Source organism: Palaemon carinicauda, chromosome 28 (assembly GCF_036898095.1).
Source record: "Palaemon carinicauda isolate YSFRI2023 chromosome 28, ASM3689809v2, whole genome shotgun sequence".
Taxonomy (NCBI): domain Eukaryota; kingdom Metazoa; phylum Arthropoda; class Malacostraca; order Decapoda; family Palaemonidae; genus Palaemon; species Palaemon carinicauda.
Window position 1 is genome coordinate 90357392 of NC_090752.1, and position 27879 is coordinate 90385270.

At 35.1% G+C, this 27879-nt stretch overlaps 1 protein-coding gene across 1 annotated transcript; it reads left to right on the forward strand.

Annotated features, from left to right (window-relative positions):
* The first annotated feature begins 1632 nt into the window (after positions 1–1632).
* LOC137621937 (uncharacterized) lies at positions 1633–26905 on the forward strand. The gene is made up of 2 exons (XM_068352437.1): positions 1633–2673; positions 26729–26905. Exons 1-2 carry the CDS (start codon positions 1633–1635, stop codon positions 26903–26905), a joined length of 1218 nt encoding a protein of 405 aa, XP_068208538.1.
* Positions 26906–27879: the final 974 nt, after the last annotated feature.

A 27879-nucleotide genomic window follows, 5' to 3' on the forward strand; every position in this document is an offset into this window, starting at 1 on the left:
GGAGACAAGGCAGGAGAACAATATTTATGAAACTCAATAAGATATAGACTAGATGTCTTTCTCAAAAGTAAATTTGCAATCAAGAAGCACATCTAGAATTTTCAATGAGTTTCTCACAGTTTAAAAGATGTTATCAATGCAAAGTTCTGGATGTTGAAGAGCCACTGTCATTAATCTACTTAAAGTCATACTTTGAGTTTTGTTAGGGTTCACCTTCATCACCATTATCTTCACCAAACACCAATTTTAGCTGGATCTTTATTGAGGGATTCAGTAACCACAGGTCTATATTCAAGAAATGGAATATCAGCAATGGGAGCAGCAGCATCTGTACACAGATACATACACAAAACACACACAAACACACTCATATATATATATATATATATATATATATACATATATATATATATATTTATACAAACACACACACACACACATATATATATATATATATATATATATATATATATATATATATATGTGGAGAGTCCTGCGTTATTATAGAGTTCTTCTTAAATATTTAAATTTGATTAAGCCCGTTCATGAGCATAGCAAGTGCAAAGTTAATGTTAGTGGAGTCCTATCAAATGAATTTCCAGTGAGCATTGAAGTACTCCAAGGAAACGTGTTGTCATCTTTGTTGTATATCCTCCTCATGGACTTTGTAATGCATAGAACAGTTGAAGATGGTGGAGAATGATTGGACTGGATAGGTAACAGGAAATTAGCTGATCTAGAGTATGCTGATGACGTTGTCTTTATTAGCAAAACACCACAGGACTTGCAATGCTTGCTTACCAGGATGCATGAAATATCACATGAGGTTGAGCTGAAGATAAATAGGAGAAAGACAGAGATGATGAGAACGGAATATGCAAAAGATGATGAAATATCATTCGAAGGAGAAAGTATTAATGAGGTGTAATCATTTAATTATTTAGAAACTATAATCTCTGATAAAGGATCTTTAGGATTTGATTTTAATGAAAGATTGAAAAAAGGAAATCAGACATTGGCTAGGTTGAGTTAAATTTGGAAATCAAATCACCTGTAATTACATATAAAAACTCAGGCTGTATATCAGTTTAGTAAGATCTGTGTTACTGTATGGACAAGAGTCGTGGTATGACAATGTAACAATATCCAACTGATTTTGTAGATTTGAGAACAAAGGCCTCGAAAGAGGTGACCGGAATTCTTGCCGCATGCATTTTCACCGTAGGACTTTTTGTCATGGACTTTTTGCCGTAGGAATCTTTGACACTAGGTATTTTTGCCGTAAGGAATTTTTGCCGCAAATTGCATATTACTTTTATAATTTAAAGGTATATGAAAGAGTTGACCTATAAAAAATAAGTATAGTGGGCTACATACATACATCTAATGCGATGGATGGTCTCTGATAATTAGCTCTTACTTATGAAGTTTTAAACAAGCAGTTTTAGCCCATACATACACTCCACTGGTCTTTGATAAATAGCTCGTGCTTCGGTTGTTACATACCTACTTGCATACATACATACACACATACATCTATGTATGTATTTCTAAAGTTAGAAAATATTTAGAATAACAGTAACTTTTTTCGGCTTAGAATAGATTTATGTTCCATTATTCAAGCCCTTCACAATGCCGCATACTGTGAAAACTATCCGTGGAGGAGAAAAGTTAGTTGACGATAATAATTTCGTATATAGAATCGACAGAACATTAGAAAGTAAAACTTATTGGAAGTGTGAAATTAAAAACTGTAAAGCTAGAGTCCACACACTTCTGGAAAGTGAAGGTGATATAGCAATATGCAAAACTGTTGGTGAACATAGCCATTCCGGTAACCCAACAAAACCAAATGTGTACTCCACCTTAGCAAAAATGAAAGAAAATGCTACTAATTCCCAGTTGTCTGCAAGATCATTAATTGCCAGTGCTTCTGCTAGCCTAGATGAAGCGGGATGTTATCTTATGCCATCTAATGCAACTTTGTCTCGAAATATTAGGAAATGGAGGCAGTTTCATGTACAGGTTCCTCCTATTCCTAATGCAAGAAATGGCTATGCAATTCCTGAAGACTTTACGCGTCTCGAAAGTGGCGAAAACTTTTTATTATATGACAGTGGCGAAGATGACGTCAGCAGAATATTAATATTCGGCACTGATTCTGGATCAGATGACCTGGAAAATCACAGACATTGGGCTTGTGATGGAACATTCAAATGTGCCCCTGATATATATTACCAGCTATATACATTACACATTCTTATAGATAACATTAGTATACCACGCATATTTGCCTTACTTCCTAACAAGTCTGCGGAGACGTATGGAATATTTTTTGGGGTTCTCAAGGAATTGCGTTCAACTTCGCAACTTGAAACTTTGATGACTGATTTTGAAAAAGCAAATTTTGATAGTTTTCAAAATTATTTCTCAAATGTGAGTGTAACCGGATGTTTGTTTCATTTAGCTAAAAATATTTTTCGAAAAGTCTGTGAATTTGGCCATAAAGTGCGTTACCAGAGTGATTCGGAATTTAACACCTTGGTCAAATGCTTTACAACACTTGCATTTGTTCCTTCTAGTGACGTTATTAGAGCATTTGAGGAACTGGTTGACAACGATGATTTGCCTCAGGACCTGGTATCTTATTTTGAGACGTATTATATTGGTGGGGTAAGAGGCAGGGGCCCTCGTAGACGAAGAGTCGATCCAACATTTCCTGTGCATATGTGGAATGTTTATGAACGGACTTTAAATAAGTTACCAAACACCAATAATAGTGTAGAAGGGTTTCATAATGCCTTGCAAAGTTCTGTTACAAATATCCACCCAAATATTTGGCAATTAATTAACCTTTTGAAAAAAGAAGAGTCTAGCAAAAAAGAAAAGAATTGATATTGAACGCGGCGAAGCATCTCACATGAAGAAAAAGTACTAAGATGTTTATGTACGAATACAAAGAATTGTTTCGAGATATGATTTTCAGCATAAAATACACTATTTACGGAGTATTGCAATGAATTTGCACTCATTCTAAACTTAAATTTTTTTTTTTTTTCAAATATTTTGAATTTTGAATAAATAAACCTTCTATATTGTAATACCTTTGTTATTGATTTTATTTTGACAATGATGAATATTTGAATATTTATTGTAACTTCAATTGCTCTTAAATTTATTACTTGTTTTAAATAAATAAACTTTCAGTTTTATAATACACTATTATTCTCATACCCTTTTATACTCATAATTTAGATATATTTTATCAATTATACGGCATTTATGTATGTAGTAGAGTATGTATGTATACTAAAAACTGCTTGTTTAAAACTTACTAAGTAAGAGCTAATTAGATGTATGTGTGTATGTATGTATGTAAGTAGGTATGTATACTTCTTGTTTATAAACAACTTGTTTTACAATTTAGAAGCACGAGCTATTTATCAAAGACCAGTGGAGTGTATGTATGGGTTAAAACTGCTTGTTTAAAACTTCATAAGTAAGAGCTAATTATCAGAGACCATCCATCGCATTAGATGTATGTATGTAGGCCACTATACTTATTTTTTTTATAGGTCAACTCTTTCATATACCTTTAAATTATAAAAGTAATATGCAATTTGCGGCAAGAATTCCTTACGGCAGAAATACCTAGTGGCAAAGTTTCCTACGGCAAAAAGTCCGTGACAAAAAGTCCTACGGCGAAAATGTATGCGGCAAGAATTCCTAGAACCCTCGAAAGAATATTGGGAGTTAAATGGCAGGACAGGATTAGAAATGAAAATAAAAGAGATTACTCGAGTGTCATATGTGGATGAGATCAAGGTGAGGGGTAGATGGAGATGGTTTGGGCATGCTCTTCACACTCCCCAAGAGAGATTAGTTCACCAAACCTTCAATTGGGCTCCACTAGTCACAAGAAGAGTTGGAAATCCCAGGCCTACATGGCTGAGGACTATAAAGCGTGAAGTAGGAGATGAAGAATGGAGAAGTATTGATTTAAAAGCTGGCGAAATCTAACCGAGGTCCAATGCGTCTAAAGAGACGGTTGGTTAACTTGAAGAGATTTGAGGTATAAAGTAAACCGGGAGTAATTGCATGTCATGTATGTTAAAAAATCAGGATGCTATACTCCAAGCGCTTCAACAGTGAAAATAGCCCAGTGAGGAAAGGAAATAAGGAAAAAGACAGAATAATGTGCGTGGGTGTACCCTAAAGAAGGAGTATTCTAACCCAGGACAGTGGCAGATCATGGTGCAGAGGCTATAACATTACCCATGACTAGAGATCAATAGTTTGATTTTAGTGTGTCCTAGAGAAGCTGCTTATCATAGTTGAAGAGGATCTCTTTTACCCTAACGAAGTGGAAAGTTGCCTCTGAATAGAGTGCAACAAGTCCCTTGAGTGAAGAAGTATTTTGGGTCATAATATTGTTGTCTGGTGTATGAGGAAACAGAAGAATGTTTAAGAATAGGACAGACTATTCGGTATCTATGTAGACATTTAAAAAATGCGCCGTAACAGAGAGGGACCCAATATAATACTATCTGGAGATTCAAAAGACCCAATAACTTTTTAGCGGTTGCATCTCAACAGGTGGGTGGTACCTTGACAAACCTACAATACTGCAATAAAAATAATACTCATAATAAATAATCAATATTTACACATTATAATAAAATCTAAAGTAATCGCATTTTTATGTGTAGTACAACGATAGTCTATGAGTTATTAAATCTAAGCCAAGAATGGCAGGTTTAGTCCGCCATGACGTCACTCAAAGCTGTCCAAATATGGGAATGCAAAAAGAAAATATAATACATATTCCAAGCTTAAGGAAGTTACGTAAAGTTTCGATCATTTCTCATGATCTTTATATTAATACGATAGCGTGTGTGTTATTTATTTTGTGTGTCACGCTTTAAAGAACACTGAAATATTTTCATGGTATACTCTTACAAATTCACGCTTTAAAGAAAACGGGAATAATTTCATGGTATACTCTTACAAATTCACATTAGACTTTGATTACTTAACCAAAGCACATCTTATATAGTTTTCCCAATTTTGTCTTGAGCACCTGACTCTTCTTTTAAGTACTAGACAAAAAATTGAGTTCTATCAATTTCCATAAACTAGATTATAAAATTACTCTCGGGCCTTTTCGTTTATCGACTAATCCGTTCTTATTGTAAAAGATTTCTCATAATTCTGATCACCCTTTGCTTCAAATCTTCCTTTTTCCCGTCCGCCTATCATATTCAATGATCATTAATAAAGCTCAAGAACAGACTTTCGATAGGGTTGGGATCTACCTACCACAACCTTGCTTTCCTCATGGGCAACTTTATGTAACCTTCTCAAGAGCAAGGTCTATGAACAGTGTAAGAGTGAAAATTTGTCCTCAAAATAATTCTAATCATGGCCAGAGAAGAGGAACTACCTTCACTAGAAATATTGTATATAAAGAAGTTTTGTAAATTGTTTCATGTATAGCTCATTTTAAAAAATAAATATACAAGTCAAATCTTATCAGATTTTATTCAAACATGTATAGGAACAAGATAATTAGTATTGAAAATATCATTTCATGTAATTCACACGGGTTCCGCTAGTAAAATCATGAATGACAGTATGGGTATACTAGATATCTTTATATGAAAACAGAGATTTTTTCAATACAGTATAAACAAGTTCAAAACTATGTTCAATATCTATAAATGGCTTTTAACAATTCGCAAATCTTATTGAATAGAAAAAAAAAAAGTTCATCAGATTTGAAAGGCATGATAATCCTTCCCCTAACACAAAAATTAAGTCTTGCCACTTCAGTTAACTATGTTATTATAAATCTGTTTGGCTAAACCGAGTCAGATACCTAGAAGCGACAACCCAGTCACCCCAAATGGGCTTGCAACTTCATCTCTTGTGAAAATAAGGACAAAAAGAAGAAGGAACATTATCTTCAATGCAATGTTTCAAATTTGTGAATGATAAAATATATGATATAGGATAAAATATATAAAAATTTAAATTCTCTATTCTTTGAAATGAAATGTTACTAATATATTAGAGTGCTTGAACAAGATAAAGGCGTAAAGAACAAAATTTAAATACTTTTTGAATTAATTTTCACTCGACATTTGAAATACAGATACCCAGCAGAATATTCAATTTAAAGGAGGTATTAAGTATTTCTCATATATCTTATACTGAGAGAGAGAGAGAGAGAGAGAGAGAGAGAGAGAGAGAGAGAGAGAGAGAGAGAGAGAGAGAGAGAGAGAGAGAGAGAGAGATCCTTTACCTGAAAGCTGGAAAGTGAGCAAAAAAAAAAAAAGAATTGTAAATTTGACAGCGGGTTGTCTCCCATCCGGATATACACGGTATTTGAGTTCATCTCCATTTCGGATTTGCGGAAAAAAAAAAAAAAACACATTTCTTGCTTCTTATCTTGAACTCGAGCGGATAAACATATGCGTTGTCGGATTATGTAAATTCTGGTCCAAATGAGATATCTTCTTGTCTTCCACGTTGAAATTTTGTCTTTGGGTTTCAGCCTTTATTCAACAAGGCAATTGTTACCTCCACCAACGAAGCTGGAAGGAGGTTATGTTTTACCCACTGTTTGTGTGTGTATGTGTGTTTGTTTGTGAACAGCTTCCTGGCCAAGTTTTAATCGTAGAGTAATGAAACTTTCAGGGATTAACTGTTATGTAAAAATCTGGAAATGATTAAATTTTGGAAGGTCAAGGTCAAAAGCCAAGGTCAAAAGCCAAGCTCAAGGTCGAGAAATATAGTTACTGTTGTGCTAATATATATCATCATTATAACATTAAAACAAACTTTGTCCGTTATAATTTAGTTTTCATCAACTTAATCCTAGCTTTTGTTTCATTATCAATCGTAGCATTACTGTATATGCAAAGTTTAATACGAGCTAATTTTACTTGCACTGAAAATTAAGTAATGTAATCTACCATATTTTCATGATCCTTATTTTAATCAACGTTATCATTATATGTTCTTTAATAGATTCTTTATTTCTTTCTCTGTTGGCCATGAACCCTTAAGGTTCCTCCTACTCAGCTAATAATTGTTGTCTCTGTATGATAAATTTGGGCATCCCTAAAGGGACCATAATAAAACATTATAAGATATAGGGGGAAAATGTTTCCACTTGAGGCAGTTGTAAGATTTAAGAGTTGAAAGAAGGGCAGCTCTTGAATTATCTATGACATTAAGACGAAAAGTTTGATAAATTCCGCTGATGCCGCCATAACTCTCAATAAAACTACTATAAAAGGGGGTCTTTTTCTCGCATCATTATTATTATCATCATTATTTTTATCATTATTATTATTTTTATTATCATTATTAGGTAAGCCAGAACCCTAATTGGATAAGCCGGATGCTATTAGCCCAAGCACTCCAACAGGGAAAAATTGCCCAATGAGAGGAAAGGAAATAAGGAAATAAATAAACTACAAGAAGTACCGAACAATTAAAATAACATATCTTAAGAACAATAACAGCAATAAAATACATCTTTCATAAATAAACTATAAAAAAAGACTTATGTTCAACGTAAAAACGTTCGCAGCAAGAAAAGACTAAATGGACTTTACCTTTCAAAGTAAGAAAACACAAAATGGAAGACCCTGACAATACTCCAAAGTGATTTGGAAAAAAATATTAAGATGATTTGACTTCCCAGAATTTTGATGTAAGAGAATTTTACTAAGTTGCGGCAAATAATGATAATGTCATTATTTGCGTATTATTAAAAGATGAAGTAATAATAAGAATGTAAACGATATCCAGATATTTCAGCAAATAATTTTACTTCCTACATCAATGCCACGTGTTTCTAATGCGTCTAATTTCAATGTGATATAATTAACTAATTAAGTATTTAGAGCAGCCTACCAAGTGTAATGATATTAGCTGAAGAATGTTTCTAAAAAACACTGTTCCGGGTTTCATCTAGGTTTACGGCTTGGTTATAATAAAATTAATTTTGTTTTATGCCTATTAAAATGTCATCACCTGATTAAGTTCCTATTTTTACATAATTCATCTAATTGAGAAATTTTGTACCTTCATTATACAGATGAACTCTTTATGAAAAGTGACCAATTCTGTAATGATAATTAACCTATTAATAACAATAATAATTATCTCTAGCATTTAGTTGCATAAACAGGCATGGCGCCTGTTTATGGTGACTATGATGTTTGGAAACCGATAAACAGATATTTTCCCTATTGAGTTGAAACCGCCTGTTATCTTCGTACTAAAATAAAGTTGCAATAACCGATACTCATTTCCCAGTTTTTAGGAAACTAATTTCCATCGTAGGAAATGCATATTCTTTCTTGTGATTCGCTCTATTGGTCAATTTTCCTTTGTAACTTTTATATATTAATACAACAACAAATGCAGCCATTTCTAGTCCACTATAGGACAAAGGCCTCAGACATGTCGTTGGTCATGTTTGGGGTTTAGCTATGTCCAAAATCACGCTGGCAAAGGTGGGAGACTAGTCTGCTAGCTCACAACAAACCAACCTTGTATGGGTGGCCCTGACTAGTACAGCTTTGCTGATCATGGCGACACTCAAATCTTTCACCACATTAAGGTATACCCATAATAATTCATTAAATGGTTTTTTGGATGATAAAAGAGTGTAGAATGATCTCATTGTTAGATAGAACAGCATTCTTCGTTAATTTAGCTGTGGAAACGAAATATTTAATTTCTATTTTATGGCCATGATAGCTATGGATGGAAAACCAGTAGTGAACACAGATGTCATCATTATCAGCAACATATTTTTCATAATTGTCATTACTATCATTATGTTCTTCTTGTTATTACCGATGCCTAGTATGACATCACACTCAATTTTATCTACATCAATATCTCATTAGTTAAATCCACTGCACTCACCTCCATACATAACACTCCTAGCACTGATGATTCCTTCACAGACAACTCGTTTGAACTAGCAGTTCCTGCTGCTAAGGCTACTATCATTTCCCCCTCCTTAAGAGCGAACTGTTGACTATCCAATAACACTTCCACACTGCAGACAGAACTAGTCACCATTTACAAAGCACTAGAACTCTCACTTACCCCTCAGGGCAACACAGAAATAAACAATGACTCCGTGAGAGACCTATCAACCATTAGAAAGTAACACCTTTAAAGAAAACATCTTTTTAACGTCTTCAATAAAATATCTTGCTCACATTTACCAATTGCAAAACACAAAGGTCATCCTAAACTGGATTCCAAATCATGCAAGATTTCAAGGAAACGAAGAGGCAGATTTTCTCGGTAAAGCACTTGTGCATAGACATAATTAGTATCAAATTTAACTCCCCCCCCCCACCACCTTTCTCAAGTCAAGAAACAGATGAAGAATTTTTGCCGAACGCAACTACAGAGCGAAGAACGACATGTAAACCATGCTAATTCCAAATCAGCCACATAGTATATAAAACATCACAAATATTGAACTACACAACATTCTGAAAGACACGCCCACGACATTAGCGGCAATTATCCACTGACTACATATATGCTAACAATGCTCCTCAGACCTCATAAATGTAATTCATGTTCCTGGCAGCTCATAAATGTCTAGGACAGAAAATGCAAAATCTCCCAGCTTCAACCTCATCTACCCGTTGAGCAATGCCTCTTTCATTACCCAGAGACCTGCAATATCCGACTAAATTTTGCCAAGACCTACCTCTTTCTGCTTACTGGGTGGAACTGAAGGTCTTCAGGAACATATAAATCCTTCCAGGTTTCCTGCACTCGTAGCCTCCTTTGCAGTAATTCTAACCTACTCCCATCTTACCAGCAAGAACACAATCCTTCCTCATCACTCCTTCCCTTCCCAGTTCAGATAAACGCCGAATGACTTCTCTCTACACAACCCAAGTCTCCAAATTTTTCACACTATACCCCTCCTTACAAACTGAAAGCATCCACAATTAAGGACAGTACGCTACATCCTTCAGCACAAAAACTGGTATATTGAGAAACTATTTCAAGATTTTTGAGAATTGTATATCCAGGGGAAATGTTCTAATTCATATATTCTGCCCTGTTTCGAATATAGTTCTATTGTCTAGTTTCCATCTGATCTTGTTTGGAAAAAAATTGTGGCCTATTAAATTGCTCATCCTTGATCTAGCTTTCTCCCAATTCTGGCCATTCTTTTCATTCATATCTTCCCAGACTATATAAACCACTACGTCATAAATAGTCAGCAGTTAATTCTAATAGTCTTGCATTTTCTTCTTTAATACTCATTATAACACAGTATTCTACAAGTTTCATTGTAGCTGTGACCAAATTGTGGAATAACCTTCCCATCCAAATAGTTGAATCAGATAATCTTCAAATACATCAGAAGATCTTCAAAATGATATGGAATAATGGAATGCCAAACTTACAACTCATGGCATGAAAATTAGTAAAGAAAAAAACTGAAATTGTCCAGAAGACATTCTGAAATAAATATCATGCTGGATGATCAGACCTTACACCAGAGTAAAAATGCCAGGTACCTCGGTGTAACAGTCAGTAATAACAATTTTTATATGCAATAGTCCCTAATGAAAGACCGAAACATACCCCGAAAAGTAAGAACTTTAATGTATACATCTATACCACGACCAGTTTTAACCTATGGCCATGAATCATGGACAGTTACATATGAAACCAGAAGCCAGATTCAAGCAGCAGAAATGAAGGTATTGAGATTAATAAAGGGTGTGACAAGATTAGTGGCAGATATTTTCAAACTTATTGAGAGGGGACAATTGCGCTGGTACGGCCATGTGAAAGGAATGGAAGATGTTAGTTATCCCAGAAAATATCTTGAATAGAAACCAGAGCGATCATGACCTGTTAGTAGCCAAGAATGAGATGGAAGGAAATTTTAGATTCATCTCTGAGAAGAAGGGGCACTTCGTTGTTAGGGATTGAGAGGGTTGTGCTATTTAAAGACAGGCAGCAGGAGAAAGAAATCCTTAGGCAGGATGACTGGAAAGATAGTTTAGCTTTCCTGACCTCTGGCGAGAAAGGTGAGAAAGATGAACTTCAGAAGTGCAATTGATTTTTGTTCGGATCATGTTGATATAAACATCGTTTCATAGTTTATTATGTTATTTATCTGTTTAAAAAGTGCATATTATCTTGACATAGTCTATTTTCTATTTATTTCTTTTTTATAGTCAATTATTCATTTCTCACTTTCTCTACTGTTGGTGCCATTGGGATCATAGAATTTTAATTTTCTGTGTAGGGTTGCAGTTTTGCTGATGATAATAATAATAATAATAATAATAATAATAATAATAATAATAATGATAATAATAATAATAAATCATTACCACGTGTCTTGGGAAAATCTTTCTTTTTCATAACATATACTGTATTACTCTTTTCATTCAAGTATATAATGTTTCGTTTCATTTCGAGCACACTTCTTACGCCAGATTCCGTGAACAATAGAAACTTCTTGGTAAATATGAGCTTTCCACTATTTCCATCAAATCTGAATTTCCCCAAAATATAAATCTACCTCCCTCTTGACTTCTATTCCAGGAGGATTTGCATTAATACGGATATTTCTCTTTGTCCTTGTGGCAAACTTACAATTGCAACTTTGCATGTGGTTCTTTTCTTGTTCGTTTCTGCAATTAAGAATCTTTTCTTTCATTCTCCACAATTTTCAGGGACGGAGATAATTGCTTTGCCTGGATGGAATTTTTTTCTTTTCATTAATGACGTTATTGATTATATCTTTCCCCAGTTTTGTTTTATTACAACAATCAGTTTCTCATATTTTACAGATTGATTTTGTTTACAAGTATCCAACTCACAACTTTCATTAACATTTGATGTATTAGTAAATCTTCAACAACAAACTCATTTTTACTATAAACCTTATTTTTTACATTTATCCATTAACGTCACAAATCATTAATTCACTGAGTCAGTCCCCTTAACAGCCTATAATACATTTTCATTATCAATTAAGTATGTCAGGATAATAAACTCATGACAATCCCAAATTTGTATTTAAGAATAAACCAAAGAAACACTGGAAATACAATACTGAGAGAAATAATCTAAGAGGTAATCTCCCTACATAAAAAAGAGTAAGTACCTGGTTTTATATATATATATATATATATATATATATATATATATATATATATATATATATACATACATATATATATATATATATATATATATATATATATATATATGTACATACATATATATATATATATATATATATATATATATATATATATATATACATACATATATAATTTTGTCCCGCTTAGGGGGAAGAAGGAGAGTCATACTCTGGTAAGAGGTTGTACCTCAAAAGGTTCATTCGGAAATCCCAATCTCACCCAAATTGCCGAACCAGTGTGGAAAGAGGAGAGGGATAGGGGTGGGAAGGGTTGAATCTGTGTGGGAACATATCTATCTAAATATTCAGAAGTCATTTTTGAGCACTAGGGTACACTAGTTGTGTCGTTCTTTCCTATGTGTCTGTTAAAAACATAAATTATTGAAATAAAAAAGAAGGTAGGATACTCTAAGCCCAAGGGCTCCAACAGGCAAAAGTAACCCAGTGAGAAAAGAACATAAGGAATTAAACTACAAGGAAAGTAATGAACAAAAAAAAAAAAAAAAATTTCATTAACAGTAAAAACATTAAAATGATTCATACATATATATAACTATAAAAACTTGAAAAAAACAAAAATAACAGAAATAAGATAGAATAGTGTGCCCGAGTTCACCCTCAAGCAAGAGGGTAGCTAGTAATAATAATAACAATTATAATAATAATGATATCTATATGTGAGAGAGAGAGAGAGAGAGAGAGAGAGAGAGAGAGAGAGAGAGAGAGAGAGAGAGAGAGATTTAAAAAAATAAATGCATGAAAATACACTAGCTAAGAAAAACATTGCTTTTGCTTGTACACAGTTCATGCTTGTGCAATGTTTATGCACTCTGGTGTGGAACGACGCGCATGCGTGCGCGTATCAACAAGGATTCCCATTTTGTATCCTTGTTTAAAGGTGATTGAAATACGAAGCTTTGATGACCCCTTTCCGTATCACTCCTCTTAATCAATCCTCTTCAGTCATTGGAAAACAGGATGCAGACACAACAACAACAACAAAATTCATGAAGGGGAAAAGTCGAGGGCAAAGAGGAAATGTGAGTAATTTAGAGAGCAATAAAAGAAAACTGTTACACAAATAAATTGCAAAATAAAGATCCACTAATAAATGAAATTGTCACCATAGTCGAAACAAAAGAGCCGTGAGAATTTGTACAAAATTCAGGAATGAAGAATGAAAAATGTAATAGTGAAATTCTAATGGAATTAAGTTATAAGAAAAAAAATATCCCTTATATAAATAACAAAAAGGATGTGTCTGGATATATATATATATATCTATATATATATACATATATATATATATATATATATATATATATATATATATATATATATATATATATTATTGTCCGATCACGCTCAGAGGTATCGCTTTCTCCCGGTTCCTCGGGTAGAAGGGAGTAGTAGTAGTCATTTCCTGGTCAGAGGGGGTACCCCGAGAGGAAAGGAAAAGGGAGTGGGAATGGTTGAATCTCTGTGCTTGTGTGCATATCTATCTAAATATTCAGCTGTCAGTTTTGACGGGTCGCATAAACTAGTAATATAATAAAAAGACATGAAGCCTGAGTATGAGGCAAACGTCTCTGTTATCTGAAATACCAGAGTTTGTGTATATGTCAAAATCTTTAATAAAAAAAATTAAAAAATATATATTTTTCAAAGATGAGACAATAATTATGAACCGATCACAAATCACTCATCGTTTAAACTATTCGTTACATCAAGTTAATTTACAAACAATATAAAGATACTGTATCTATATAGGATATTTCATTCCCCACAGCCACCTAAGCTTTCGCCGATATCCATTCTCAATTTGTGAATTTTCGCATGCAATTACAAGTGCATACTATTATTATTATTATTATTATTATTATTATAATTATTATTGTTATTATCATTATTATTGTTGTTGTTTACTAAGCTACAACCCTAGTTGGAAAAGCAGGATGCTATAAGCCTAGGGGCTCTAACAGGGAAAATAGCTCAGTGAGGAAAGGAAACAGGAAAAATATATTTTAAGAACAATAACATGAAACTAAATATTTCCTGAATAAACTATAAAAACTTTACCAAAACAGGAGGAAGAGAAATTAGATAGGATAGTATGCCCGAGTGTACCCCCAAGCCGGTATATAGGCATGGACGGAAATAAAGGTAACTTTAAGAAATAATTGCCATTTTGTTGTCTTTATCATTGAATGGCATATACTAATAAACTGTCGTAGTCTTACACGATCACGCCCAGCTCAAACTATTTCATAAAAAGCCCAAATGCAATCGACAATCCTCAAATAACAAGCTAAAAATAGCGTTAATACTCTTAACACAATCACAGTTTTCTGACACTATTAGCTGAACTATTAAAAAACACTAAAAACTAGATAGACTTGTAATGCACTTTTTAATATCCTTAATCCATTTTATCTTTCATAAAGGTAAGTCATTCCTCAATAGTCATTACTGTATGTGTTTTGTGACCAGGGAACTCCTAGGTTAGGTTAGGTGGTTTTGTTAGGTTCTGTGCCCTTTTTGTACTTTTTACATATTTTGTAAAACTTATATGGAAAGATTATTTAAAATTCGTATGGAAATATCTATCATTACTATTGCTAGTAATGTCACCGTACTGCTGGTAACTCTGTGTGTCATTCGTAACATAGAGAATTTTAACGTTTTCAGTAAATACCTGAGGTTTGTGACCTGTCATACTACTAGGTTAGGTTAGGTGTGTTTGTTAGGTTCTGTGCCCTTTTTGTACTTTTTATATATTGAGTAAAACTTATATGGACAAATTTTTTGAAATACGTATGGAAATATCTAGCGTTGCTATCGTTAGTAATGTCATCGTGCCGTTGGTAACTCTGTGTACCATTCGTCAACGTTGGTAACACTGTGTGTCATTGGTAACGTTGCTAATGTTATCGTTCGCAGTACATTCGTAAGGGAAGTGACACCGTTGAACAAGTGCTTATATTTAAATATTTTAACACAACATATATGACAACAGTAATTATATATAACCATCACTGAATATATGTTTTCCTGTAGGAAATAACGTGATTTAACCGGTTTTCACCTTCATTTCATCCGTAATAACAGCAACCAATTCGTCAACTTAAGTTAGCCAAATTGGTTGATCTGTTTGTTTGTGGTTGAAATGAAGATCAAATTCGATTAAATCACGTTATTTACTATAGGAAAACATATATTTTCTGTTCGAAATCACACCCTGTAATACAATACAAATTTACCCTATATCCTACGATAATAGGGGACCCCCAGTGGGAACTCGGGCTCTTGGGTGGGTAAAACATACTGGAGAAACGATATATAATCGCAATACAAGCCTTTTTTTCTCTATACATTACCTTCTTGAATGTATTATAATCGGAGGAAAATACAAAACAGTATATCTGGATAAACTTTGGAGGCGCCGAGGCAAAGATTATTTCATGAAAAAATACAGTAACCAGTGCTGCCAACGTCTGATGCAGATCAAATGTTAGCATTCCATGCTAACATTAGCACCCGTACGTACGTACGTACGTACGTTCGTGTATACCAGTTTTCGATCTGCGTAAAAATCACCCCCCCCCCCCTGCGCAGAAGCTTCTTCCCCTTCAGTTACTCATTTTAATATCGTATACCTTTTAAAATCATCTCATTTTAGATTCCCATTCAATATTATCTATCATACATTCCATTTTATCTTCCTATATTGGGATTATTTCTTTTGTTATTTCCTTTTCTCTCCCCGGTTTCACATAAATACTTTCTCTGGACTAGTTTCCCTATTTAGTTCATTCATGTTTACCCTCTAGACTCCGTTGTTTTTCCCTTAACCAATCACGAACCGATACGTATTCAAAGTTTACACAAGGGGGTGGTCAACTGGTATTTCCCTACCCCCCTTCCTTTACCTCTTTGAGTGGTCTGTTCATACCCCTTCCACCAAATCCTTTTCCCTTGAAACCTTTGTCCTAATAAGGTGTCCGTCATTTCGAGTGAGATTTATTTTTTTGTATTTTGCGATGGAGGAAGTTATAGAACCTTGTGACGGCTGCAGTATTCCGTACCTAAAAGCATTTGCTAAATTCCATGGTGTTTTTTATGATTCTTCAACCAATGTTGATAATTTCCTGAAAGCACACAACGTAATTCCTCAACTCTTATAGTACCCCAAGTGCCTTTCCCTCCTACCTTACAGGAAAGTCTTTCACGTGTTTTATTGTAATACTGAATCTAACATACCTAAAACCAAAAAGAAACGTCGTTGTGGTTATACCGTTACTTCTTAAAACGGTACATTTTTGGGAAAAAGTCGTCTACCCCCATGGTAGATAATATTATTTGCAAACCACTTTTTACATAAGCATTGGCCCCATAACAATCCTCATCCTAGTCATAGGAGTTAAGCCGTCAGTCTCACCCTCCCGTGACCCGCAACTTTCGACATCTTTTTCATAAAGGTAAGTCATTCCTCAATAGTCATTACTGTATATGTGTTTTGTGACCAGGGAACTCCTAGGTTAGGTTAGGTGGGTTTGTTAGGTTCTGTGCCCTTTTTGTACTTTTTATATATTTTGTAAAACTTATATGGAAAAATTATTTAAAATTCGTATGGAAATATCTATCATTACTATCGCTAGTAATGTCAACGTACTGCTGGTAACTCTGTGTATCATTCGTAACATGGAGAATTTTAACATTTTCAGTAAATACCTGAGGTTTGTGACCTGTCATACTACTAGGTTAGGTTAGGTGGGTTTGTTAGGTTCTGTGCTGCCATTTTTGTACTTTTTATATATTGAGTAAAACTTATATGGACAAATTATTTAAAATACGTATGGAAATATCTAGCATTGCTATCATTAGTAATGTCATCGTGCCGTTGGTAACTCTGTGTACCATTCGTCAATGTTGGTAACACTGTGTGTCATTGGTAACGTTGCTAATGTTATCGTTCGTAGTACATTCGTAAGGGAAGTGACACCGTTGAACAAGTGCTTATATTTAAATATTTTAACACAACATGTATGACAACAATCATTATATATAACCATTTTCACAGAAAATATATGTTTTCCTGTAGGAAATAACGTGATTTAACCGGTTTTCACCTTCATTTCATCCGTACTAACAGCAACCAATTCGTCAACTTAAAGTTAGCCGAATTGGTTGATCTGTTTGTTTGCGGTTGAAATGAAGGTTAAATTCGGTTAAATCACGTTATTTACTATAGGAAAACATATATTTTCTGTTCGAAATCACACCTTGTAATACAATACAAATTTACCCTATATCCTACGATAATGGGGGACCCCCAGTGGAAACTTGGGGTTTTGGGTGGGGAAAATATACTGGGGAAACGATATATAATCGTAAAACAAGCCTTTTCTTCTCTATACATTACCTTCTTGAATATATTATAATCGGAGGAAAATACAAAACAGTATATCTGGATAAACTTTGGAGACGCCGTTGCAAAGATTATTTCATGAAAAAATACAGTAACCAGTGCTGCCAACGTCTGATGTAGATAAAATGTTAGCATTCCATGCTAACATTAGCACCCATACGTACATACGTGCATATCAGTTTTCAACCTGCGCATAAATCCCTCCCCCTGCGCAGAAGCTTTTCCCCTCCAATTACTCGTTTTATTATCGTATACCTTTTAAAATCATCTCATTTTATATTTCCATTCAATATTATTTATCATATATTGCATTTTTTCTTCCTATATTGAGTTTACAGTGAGCCCTCGTTTATCGTAGTAGATAGGTTCCAGACCCGACCGCGATAGGTGAAAATCCGTGAAGTAGTGACACCATATTTACGTATTTATTTAACATGTATATTCAGACTTTTAAAACCTTCCCTTGTACGTAGTACTGTTAACAAACTACCCTTTAATGTACAGAACACTTAATGCATGTACTACAGTACCCTAAACTAAAACAGGCACAAATATTAAAGGCGATTTTATATCATGCGTTTCCTAAACACGCCAAAAAGGCAACCAATGTTTTGTTTACGTTTATCTCTGATCATAATGAAGAAACAAACGCATTTACACATCTGTGTATAGGTTAGTTTTTGCATCGATTATATCGATTATTCAGTACAGTATGTTGATTTTGTTATTACCAATGTTTTACTTAATTTTTCTTAGGACTTCCAAATGAAATGTTTTTCTTTATGACGCTGCCTGAAACGGCGGCATCACAAAGTACGCCCCATCTTCGATCGTAATAAACAAACAAAGGTATTTAACGCGCATGATGAAAGTGATAAATGATGATATTACAGTAAAAGCTTTTAGAAAATAAGTTATTACAAATATTATTTACCGTATCTATATATAATCATACAGTACATACGTAGCAAAGCAGGAAAACAATTTACGAGAGAGAGAGAGAGAGAGAGAGAGAGAGAGAGAGAGAGAGAGAGAGAGAGAGAGAGAGAGAGAGAGAGAGAGAGAGAGAGAGAGAGAGAGAGTTGTTTTTTTTAACGTACGTAAATGTAAATTTTAAACAAAAAAATATGATAGGTTATAACATGTATATTCTGACTTTTAAAACCTTCCCTTTAACTTAATGCATACTAAACTAAAACAGGCACAAATATTAAAATGTTAGACTATCAAAGTAAAACATGTATAAAAAAAAATAAAGATTGTTACTGTACTCACCACGAAAGAAGTTGAAGAAAAACTTGAATGATGATGGTGATGAATTTGCTGCACAGTAGAAATGATGATGATGAAGCTGATGATGTCTTCTACTGTGCAGCCAATGATAGTATTTTACATCTCTTTAGACGGAGGTATCTTTTCCTGGGACACCTCTTCAACTTCTTCCTGGGACACTTCTTCAATTTCTTCCGAAGGCGTAGTAGCAGGAGGAACTGGCTCTTTTTTGCGAGGCTGGAAGAACATTGTGATCGGAAGTTGCTGCCGCTGCTTCTTTTTTCGCTCGAAGAGCATCCTGTAGGGAGTCATGATGTCATCGATCTTGTTGCAGAATTGCATAGACCAAACCATATCCTCGTCCCACTCTTGCGACATTTCTTTCACCTCCTTCTCATGGTTGCAGAACTTGGCAAGCCGTTCTAATGTTAAGCCCGTTTCTTCGACCTTTTCTAGGGTCTCTTCCTGCGTTTCACTGTCTTCTTCACTGGCCGATTTCGTCTGGTCTTCTAGGTCTGCGTCAGTTAGCGGCTGGGAATGGCAGTCCAACAACTCGTCGACGTCTTCAGTCGTCATGTCGCCAAACCCGTCACCTCCAATTATCGCAGCCAACTGCACAGATTTGCGTATTGCAGTGTGTTGAATCTCAGACGGTGTAAATCCCTCGTCATCGTAAACAATCTTGGGCCACAACTTCTTCCAGCTCGCATTAACAGTAGCAGGTTTCATTTCTTGCAGTGCCTTTTGGATGTTCTGCAGGCACATGGCTATTGTGTACAGTACGCCTTCAAATTGAAATTTTCATCTTCATCTTCTTGGGCAGCATCCACACACGCAACGCGGTCCGCCAAGGTATTCTTCGTGTAGAGGGCCTCGAACGCCCTGATAACCCCCTGGTCCATCAGTTGAATTAATGACGTGGTGTTGGGTGGCAGGAACTCAACCTGAATGCCCTCATGCGACAGATCAGTTGCGTGTCCACCAGCGTTATCCATAAGGAGAAGGATCTTAAATGGCAAGCCCTTCTCTACGAGATATTTGCTGACTTGCGGGATAAAACACTGGTGGAACCAGTTGGAGGTCAGCATCTTCGTAATCCATGCTTTTTGATTATGCATCCAGTACACGGGAAGGAGATTCTTATTTTTATTTTTCAAAGCGCGAGGATTTTTCGACTTGTAAATAAGCCCCGGCTTTAGCAAAAATCCAGCAGCATTGCCACACATCACGAGGGTAACACAATCTTTGAATGCTTTAAAGATAGAGGCTTTGGCTTCTTCTTTGAACAGGAAAGTTCGCGACGGCATTCTCTTCCAAAACAAGCCGGTCTCATCCATATTAAACACTTGTTCCGGCTTGTATCCACCTTCAGCGATAATGTTCTTGAACGTCTCGTTCGCGTAAGTTTCAGCAGCGGCAGTGTCAGCGGAAGCAGCCTCGCCATGCAGGGAAACGCTTTTGCTGGCGGAAAAACGTTGTTTCTGAGGCTGGGAATCAGTGGATGTCCCTGGTTGAGATTCATCTACATCATCTTCTTCTTCAGCATGGTCGCCATCGTCGTCTTGAGGTTCCTTTGCCGCAAAATTCTCATACAAGCCCAAAGCCTTGGTTCGGATGGTGTTCGTATCCAAGGCTATGTTCTTCTTCAGGCAGGCAGCAATCCAGACTGCTAAAGCACCTTCCATGCGTACGATCGTTTTATTACGCGTGGTAATGACTCGCTTCGCTGATCTGCTAAAGGTGATGATAGCCGTCTTTCTAATGTTCGCCTTGTCCTTCTTGATGTAGCGAACAGTGGATTCGTTCACTCCAAAATGGCGGGCTGCGGCCGCGTAACTTCTGCCTTCTTTTAACATATCGAGAAGCGTCACCTTCTCAGCAATCGTCATCATCTTTCGGTGGCGTTTAGGCTCACTACCAGCCTTAGCAGAAGCAGAACGCTTGGGAGCCATTGTACAGTAGGTGTTAAACAGAAAGTTCAACAAACAGTTCAACTTAAAACAGTCACGCACAGCAGAGATTAAAGTTCACAATAACGCAGCAGCATCTACCCGGCGAGAGAGCGGCGAACAAAGTGGCCGCGAAAAGATGCTGGAGGTTGGAGAAGCGGTCAAAACTCCAATCACAGGCTAGATTTCAAAACTTGGGCTCTGATTCGTCATCTATCAGCACTTGAACCAATCACAATCCGTCTTACATGCTACGTAGTAGTTACCAATTCAAATACAAGGTACTACGTATACAGCTTTACGTACGCTATTTTACGCTTGTTTTGTTGTAGGATATGTACAATTATTCGAGATGTGATATTTGCAACAAAGAATATTATTGGATGCAGTACTACGTACGTACACATACAAAAGATTCATGGAAAAGATGCACATCCATTACATTTGTAGTAGTAGCCATCAGCAGCCTTACACCATTCAAATACGGTATGACTGCATCTGATTTGCGTTTCATGTTCGATTTAATTTTACTACGTACTATATACTGAATTATCGTATGATCACATTCTCTTTTCGTGTTTTATTTCTTTCTGTACTGAATTACAGTGAACCCTCGTTTATCGCGGTAGATAGGTTCCAGTCGCGGCCGCGATAGGTGAAAATCCGCGAAGTAGTGACACCATATTTACCTATTTATTCAACATGTATATTCAGACTTTTAAAACCTTCCCTTGTACGTAGTACTGTACTGTTAACAAACTACCCTTTAATGTACAGAACACTTAATACATGTACTACAGTACCCTAAACTAAAACAGGCACAAATATTAAAGGTGATTTTATATCATGCATTTCCTAAACATGCTAAAAAGCACGATAAAAAATGGCAACCAATGTTTTGTTTACATTTATCTCTGATCATAATGTAGAAACAAACTGGAGGTAGAGCTTTGCTTATTACCCAGACATATTTCCCATACTTTTCCCTTAGAACTACATAACATCTTCCTACTTTAGATATATATATATATATATATATATATATATATATATATATATATATATATATATATATATATATGTATACACATATACATACCTACATATATACATAAATACATGCATACATATATATATATATATATATATTACTGTATATATATGGGTTATGGAAAAAATCCGCGAAGTGGTGAATCCGCGATGGTCGAACCGCGAAGTAGCGAGGGTTCACTGTATATGTCATATGTAATGCAATGAACCATCAGTAAGAGCAGATATTACTAATTACAGTATTAATGGAATTAACGAAATACGTATTTGGGGTCTTCATATATCGCGGTATTTTCGAAATTTCCGGAAAATCCGCGATATGTGTATGTATATGTTATGAAAAAAATCCGCGAATTGGTGAATCCGCGATGGTCGAACCGCGAAGTAGCGAGGGCTCACTGTATTTCTTTTGTTATTTCCTTTTCACTCCCCGGTTTCATATAAATACTTGCTCTGGACTAGTTTCCCTATCCAGTTCATTCATGGTAAAATAAAATAATCTAATTTTATATTCCCATTCAATATTATTCATCATTCATTCCATTTTATCTTCCTATATTGTTTATTTCTTTTGTTATTTCCTTTTCACTCCCCGGTTTCACATAAATACTTTCTCTGGACTAGTTTCCCTATTAAGTTCATTCATGTTTACCATCTAGACTCCAATCACGAACCGATACGTATTCAAAGTTTACACAAGGGGGTTGTCAACTGGTATTTCCCTACCCCCCTTCCTTTATCTCTTTGAGTGGTCTCTTCATACCCCTTCCACCAAATCCTTTTCCCTTGAAACCTTTGTCCTAGTAAGGTGGCCGTCATTTCAAGTGAGATTTATTTTTTCGTATTTTGCGATGGAGGAAGTTATAGAAACTTATAACGGCTGCAGTATTCCGTACCTAAAAGCATTTGCTAAATTCCATGGTGATTTTTATGATTCTTCAACCAATGTTGATAATTTCCTGATAGCACACAACGTAATTCCTCATCGCTTACAGTGCCCCAAGTGCCGTTCCCTTCTACCTTATAGGAAAGACATTCACGTGTTTTATTGTAATACTGAAACCAGCATACCTAAAACCAAGAAGAAACGTCGTCGTGCTTATACCGTTACTTTTTATAAAGGTACACTTTTGGTAAAAAGTCGTCTATCCCCACGGAAGATAATATTATTTGCAAACCATTTTTTGCATAAACATTGGGACCATGAGACCCTCATGGAGGGTATCGACATATCCTCCAAAACTACTGTCGATTGGAGAAGTTTCTGTTCCGAGGTTACTGAATACTTCTTCGATAATTAATCAAGAGGCAATTGGTGGTGATGGACTAATAGTTGAAATAGACGAATCTCATTTTTGTAAAGCTAAATACAACCGTGGTAGACCGTTAAGTGCCATATGGGTCTTTGGGGGTATTGAACGTGAATCAAAGAAATTTCTTATTATCCCTTTAGTTCCCTCCCCCCTTCTACTAAACGAGGTGCTGCTACTCATTCAGAAATATATCACACCTGGTAGTGTTATTATCAGTGATAAGTTGTCTGCCTACAACTCTCTCGGAAATTGGTTACGAACATAAGACTATTAATCATTCTGAACATTTCGTTGACCCCCAAGACCCAACCTTCCATACTCTCTGGAGAGAAGTGAAGGAGTGGGTTCAGAGACCTGGAATGAAGACTGAATATTTCAACCAATATTTTTCCAGGTTCTTTTTTACCCACTACTACCCAGAACATACGTTACTGCACCATTTCTTCATTACTGCCAGTCGCCTCTACCCTCCAATACAACAACAGCCAATGGACCCCCTAGACCCACAAGACCCTGATGCCCCTCATCCATCCACATCCCAGTCATAGGAGTTAAGCCGTCAGTCTCACCCTCCCGTGACCCACAAGTTTCATCGTCATCTTCATATAGGTAAGTCATTCCTCAATAGTCATTATATGTGTTTTGTGACCGGGGAACTTCTAGGTTAGTTTAGGTGAGTTTGTTAGGTTCTGTGCCCTTTTTGTACTTTTTATATATTGTGTAAAAGTTATCTGGAAAAATTATTTAAAATACGTATGGAAATATCTAACATTGCTATCGTTAGCAATGTCACCGTACCGTTGGCAACTCTGTGTATCATTCGTAATATGGAGAATTTTAACGTTTTTAGTAAATACCTGAGGTTTGTGACCTGTCATACTACTGTACTAGGTTAGGTTATGTGGGTTTGTTAGGTTCTGTGCTCTTTTTGTACTTTTTATATATTGAGTAAAACTTATATGAAAAATTATTTAAAATACATATGGAAATATCAAGCATTTGTATCGTTAGTAATGTCATCGAGTCGTTGGTAACTCTGTGTACCGTACGTCAACGTTGGTAGCACTACATATCATTGGTAACGTTGCTAATGTTATCATCCGCAGTACATTCCTAAGAGAAGTGACACCGTTGAGCAAGTGCTTATTTTTAAATATTTTAATACAACACATATGGCAACAGTGATTATATTTAACCATTTTAACAGAAAATATATGTTTTCCTGTAGGAAATAACGTGATTTAACCGGTTTTCACCTTCATTTCATCCGTATTAACAGCAACCAATTCGTCAACTTAAAGTAAGCCGAATTGGATGATCTGTATGTTTGCGGTTGAAATGAAGGTCAAATTCAGTTAAATCACGTTATTTACTATAGGAAAACATATTTTCTGTTCGAAATCACACCCTGTAATACAATACAAATTTACCACTGTAAGTTACATTCATAAAGACATTCATAAAGACATACACAAGTACAAGACACAAACAAAATCATAATTACAGTACAACAAAGTGTTACTCACATATATTAGTGTGTATCTAATCATTACTCTGTTTCTTCAATTATTACACTGAAAAAAGGTCCTCATAAGTAGGTGATGTGTTTCCCATGCATGAAAAGTGTTACCAAATTTTCAAGTGAAGCTATTCGGCTTATCCTATAATATATTTTATTCCCTAAAAGAGTGTGGGATTATAGGCAATATTCCGTAAAATAATAAAGAATTAAAACACTATCATTCAATTAAATAGCACATAATTAAATATGCTTCTAAATCTAAATAAAAATGTAGGCAGCAACTAATGTTTACATTGGAGACCTGTACTCACGTGCCTGTATTTACATCCAGCTGTCAAAACGAGTCTACGACGCTCAAAGAAAAAAATAACAAGGACAATATTTTGGCTTGGTTTTGCTTTTGTAGTTGTTATCCTGCATTACACTTTGGCATGTAATATATATAAACTGATACTGAGTCACAATAAACGCTCACAATACAAATTTCACATAGACAACAGAAACAACACAGCAACACAGCGTTTTGGCAAAGATGTCGTCTTTGTAAACAAACTCTTTTGAATGAAATCCCGTTGTTCACTGCTTTGCCAAACATTTTTCCTTCATTACAAAACATTCAAGAATCAGAGGAAGCCATTATATCAATAAATATTGGCGTATAAATCCGAAATATTACGTAAAAGATGTAGCAATAAGTTCGTGTCACACAACAGGAAACTTGCCGCCGAAAGCACCCACATTCAAGACCAAAACAAAAGCTGATAATGTCATTGGTTGCTACATTATGACATGGCATTAGTGAGCCAATGGGAAGGAAGCATTGCTGTGACGTATCCAGGCCACCTAAATTGTCTAGTGGGGACCAAAGACTATATACTGAAGGAAGATAGGAAGGCTCAGGCTTTTAACACACATATGAGTGTGCTATGAAAAGATGCCAGATACTCCCATGCGAAACGAATGGCTCCATCTGTTGAGCGAGCAACCAAACATTCAGAGCGGTAATGCTTACGGGTATATAGGATGGAATTCGATTGTAAATTTTGCGACATATTTGTTCATAATTTGCATTACTATGTCAGTATATTTTACTCATATATTCATGATATTCTTAAATTTTAGGTAACTAAATTGCAAATTATGTTTCTCAGTCTATTTTTCAGAAATTCAATAGCTATATCTCTTATGATTTAGTTAATTTTCTTGCAAATTGAAGTATTGTACAGTATATTACAACCATTTTTAAATGTTCTATACAATACCATATTCGAATAAATTAAACCATACTGTATATCTGATTTGTTAAACTTAGCCACAAATGCTTATGTGTAAGCATACATTTAATTACAGTTTGTAGGCCACTGTAAGATGGAGAGATATTAGGTGTATTAAAACACAATTGTATTTTATTTTTTATTGAAATGGAAAAGCATGATGCACTCATGTATAGTTTAGTATTATAAACTAATAAATGTATAAATGTAAAATTAGAAGGATCAAAATAACACAAAATTGTATAACACACAAAAATAATCAAAAGGGGGTTGGAAATAGAACTAAGGTAGCATACAAGCCAACAAAAAATGAAAAACAAAATAGATCTACTGTGGATGCCTTGCCTTAATCTTACATCAAATATCAGCGGGGCTTACTCATTAGCAGCACATACTGCATGTATTTACTGTTTGAACTCACCGTTCTTTGTCCTTGGGGAACCTGTGAAACACCTAATGAGGATCGGTTTCTTTTTGTTTATGGCACACAACACACTTGTGTGACTTATTCACTGTCGGCACCATGATTTCTTTTGAGTCAACTGTCAAATTCTGAATATAAACAAACAGACGACAAACGATGTATACTTACAACGCCATCTGAAATCGGAGCAACCAACTATTGTGTTCACTTTGGAGTTGCCAACTAGCGTATTAACATTCTATTTTGAGCCTTCCTATCTTCCTTCAGTATATAGTCTTTGGTGGGGACGTGAGAACAGGGAATTTGAACAGAGGATTAGCAAGCCACGATCGTGGCTTCACGGGGTCTAGCGGTAAAGCCACGATCGTGGCTCAAGATCGAGATGACTATCAAAGTCTAACCGAGGCCCTTGGCGTCAATATGAGTAGGAGGAAGTGGGGATGATGCTGATGATTATACATTAAGTCGTGGCTAAAATAAGACATTGAAAAATTCATGAAATAGACGATAGGTTTTACTCGTTTTTATATATACGTCGTGGCTGCAATATATATATATATATATGTCGTGGCTAAAAAGACACTGCAATAGATATTACATATACGGTACCTGAATTTAACACACACACACATATATATATATATATATATATATATATATATATATATATATATATATATATATATATATATATATACATATATATATGTGTGTGTGTGTGCGTGTGTGTATGTGTGTATAAATATGTTTCTTTGAAATACCCATTAAAGAAACAAAGAAAATGGAAAAAAAAATGTTATTTTTGTTTCTTTTATGGGTCTTAAGAAGATAAATGTTAAAATGTTCAATTACAGTTAGAAGTAATATATTAGACACACACACATATATATATATAGATAGATAGATAGATAGATGGATGATAACGTAGGTGAATGGGGGATTCATGTCAGCATGTAGTAAAATATTACTTTAAACAACGTATACAAATATATAACTTCACATAAACACACACACACACACACACACACACACACACATATATATATATATATATATATATATATATATATATATATATATATATATATATATACCACAACCTACACAAAAGCTCCAATTGTATTGTCCAAATAAAATTTTCCAAATGAAATAATTCGTTTAAATGTTAGTGACTCATATTGCCATAATAGTTTTATAATATTACTGTCATCTCTGCCATTAGTCCTGGAGCCAAGGGGTGTTTGCATCCATTTTATGTCCACAAAATTACCCACCTGATTTTGATAGTGGACCACCTTGGACACATTTTTAGCGAGGGTGTTTGTTCTGAAACCCGGCAGTAATGGAGATATTCACTAGTTTGTTAGAAATGCTCTGATGCAAAATCGCTCCAAAAGTTAGGGGTACGGGAAATTAAA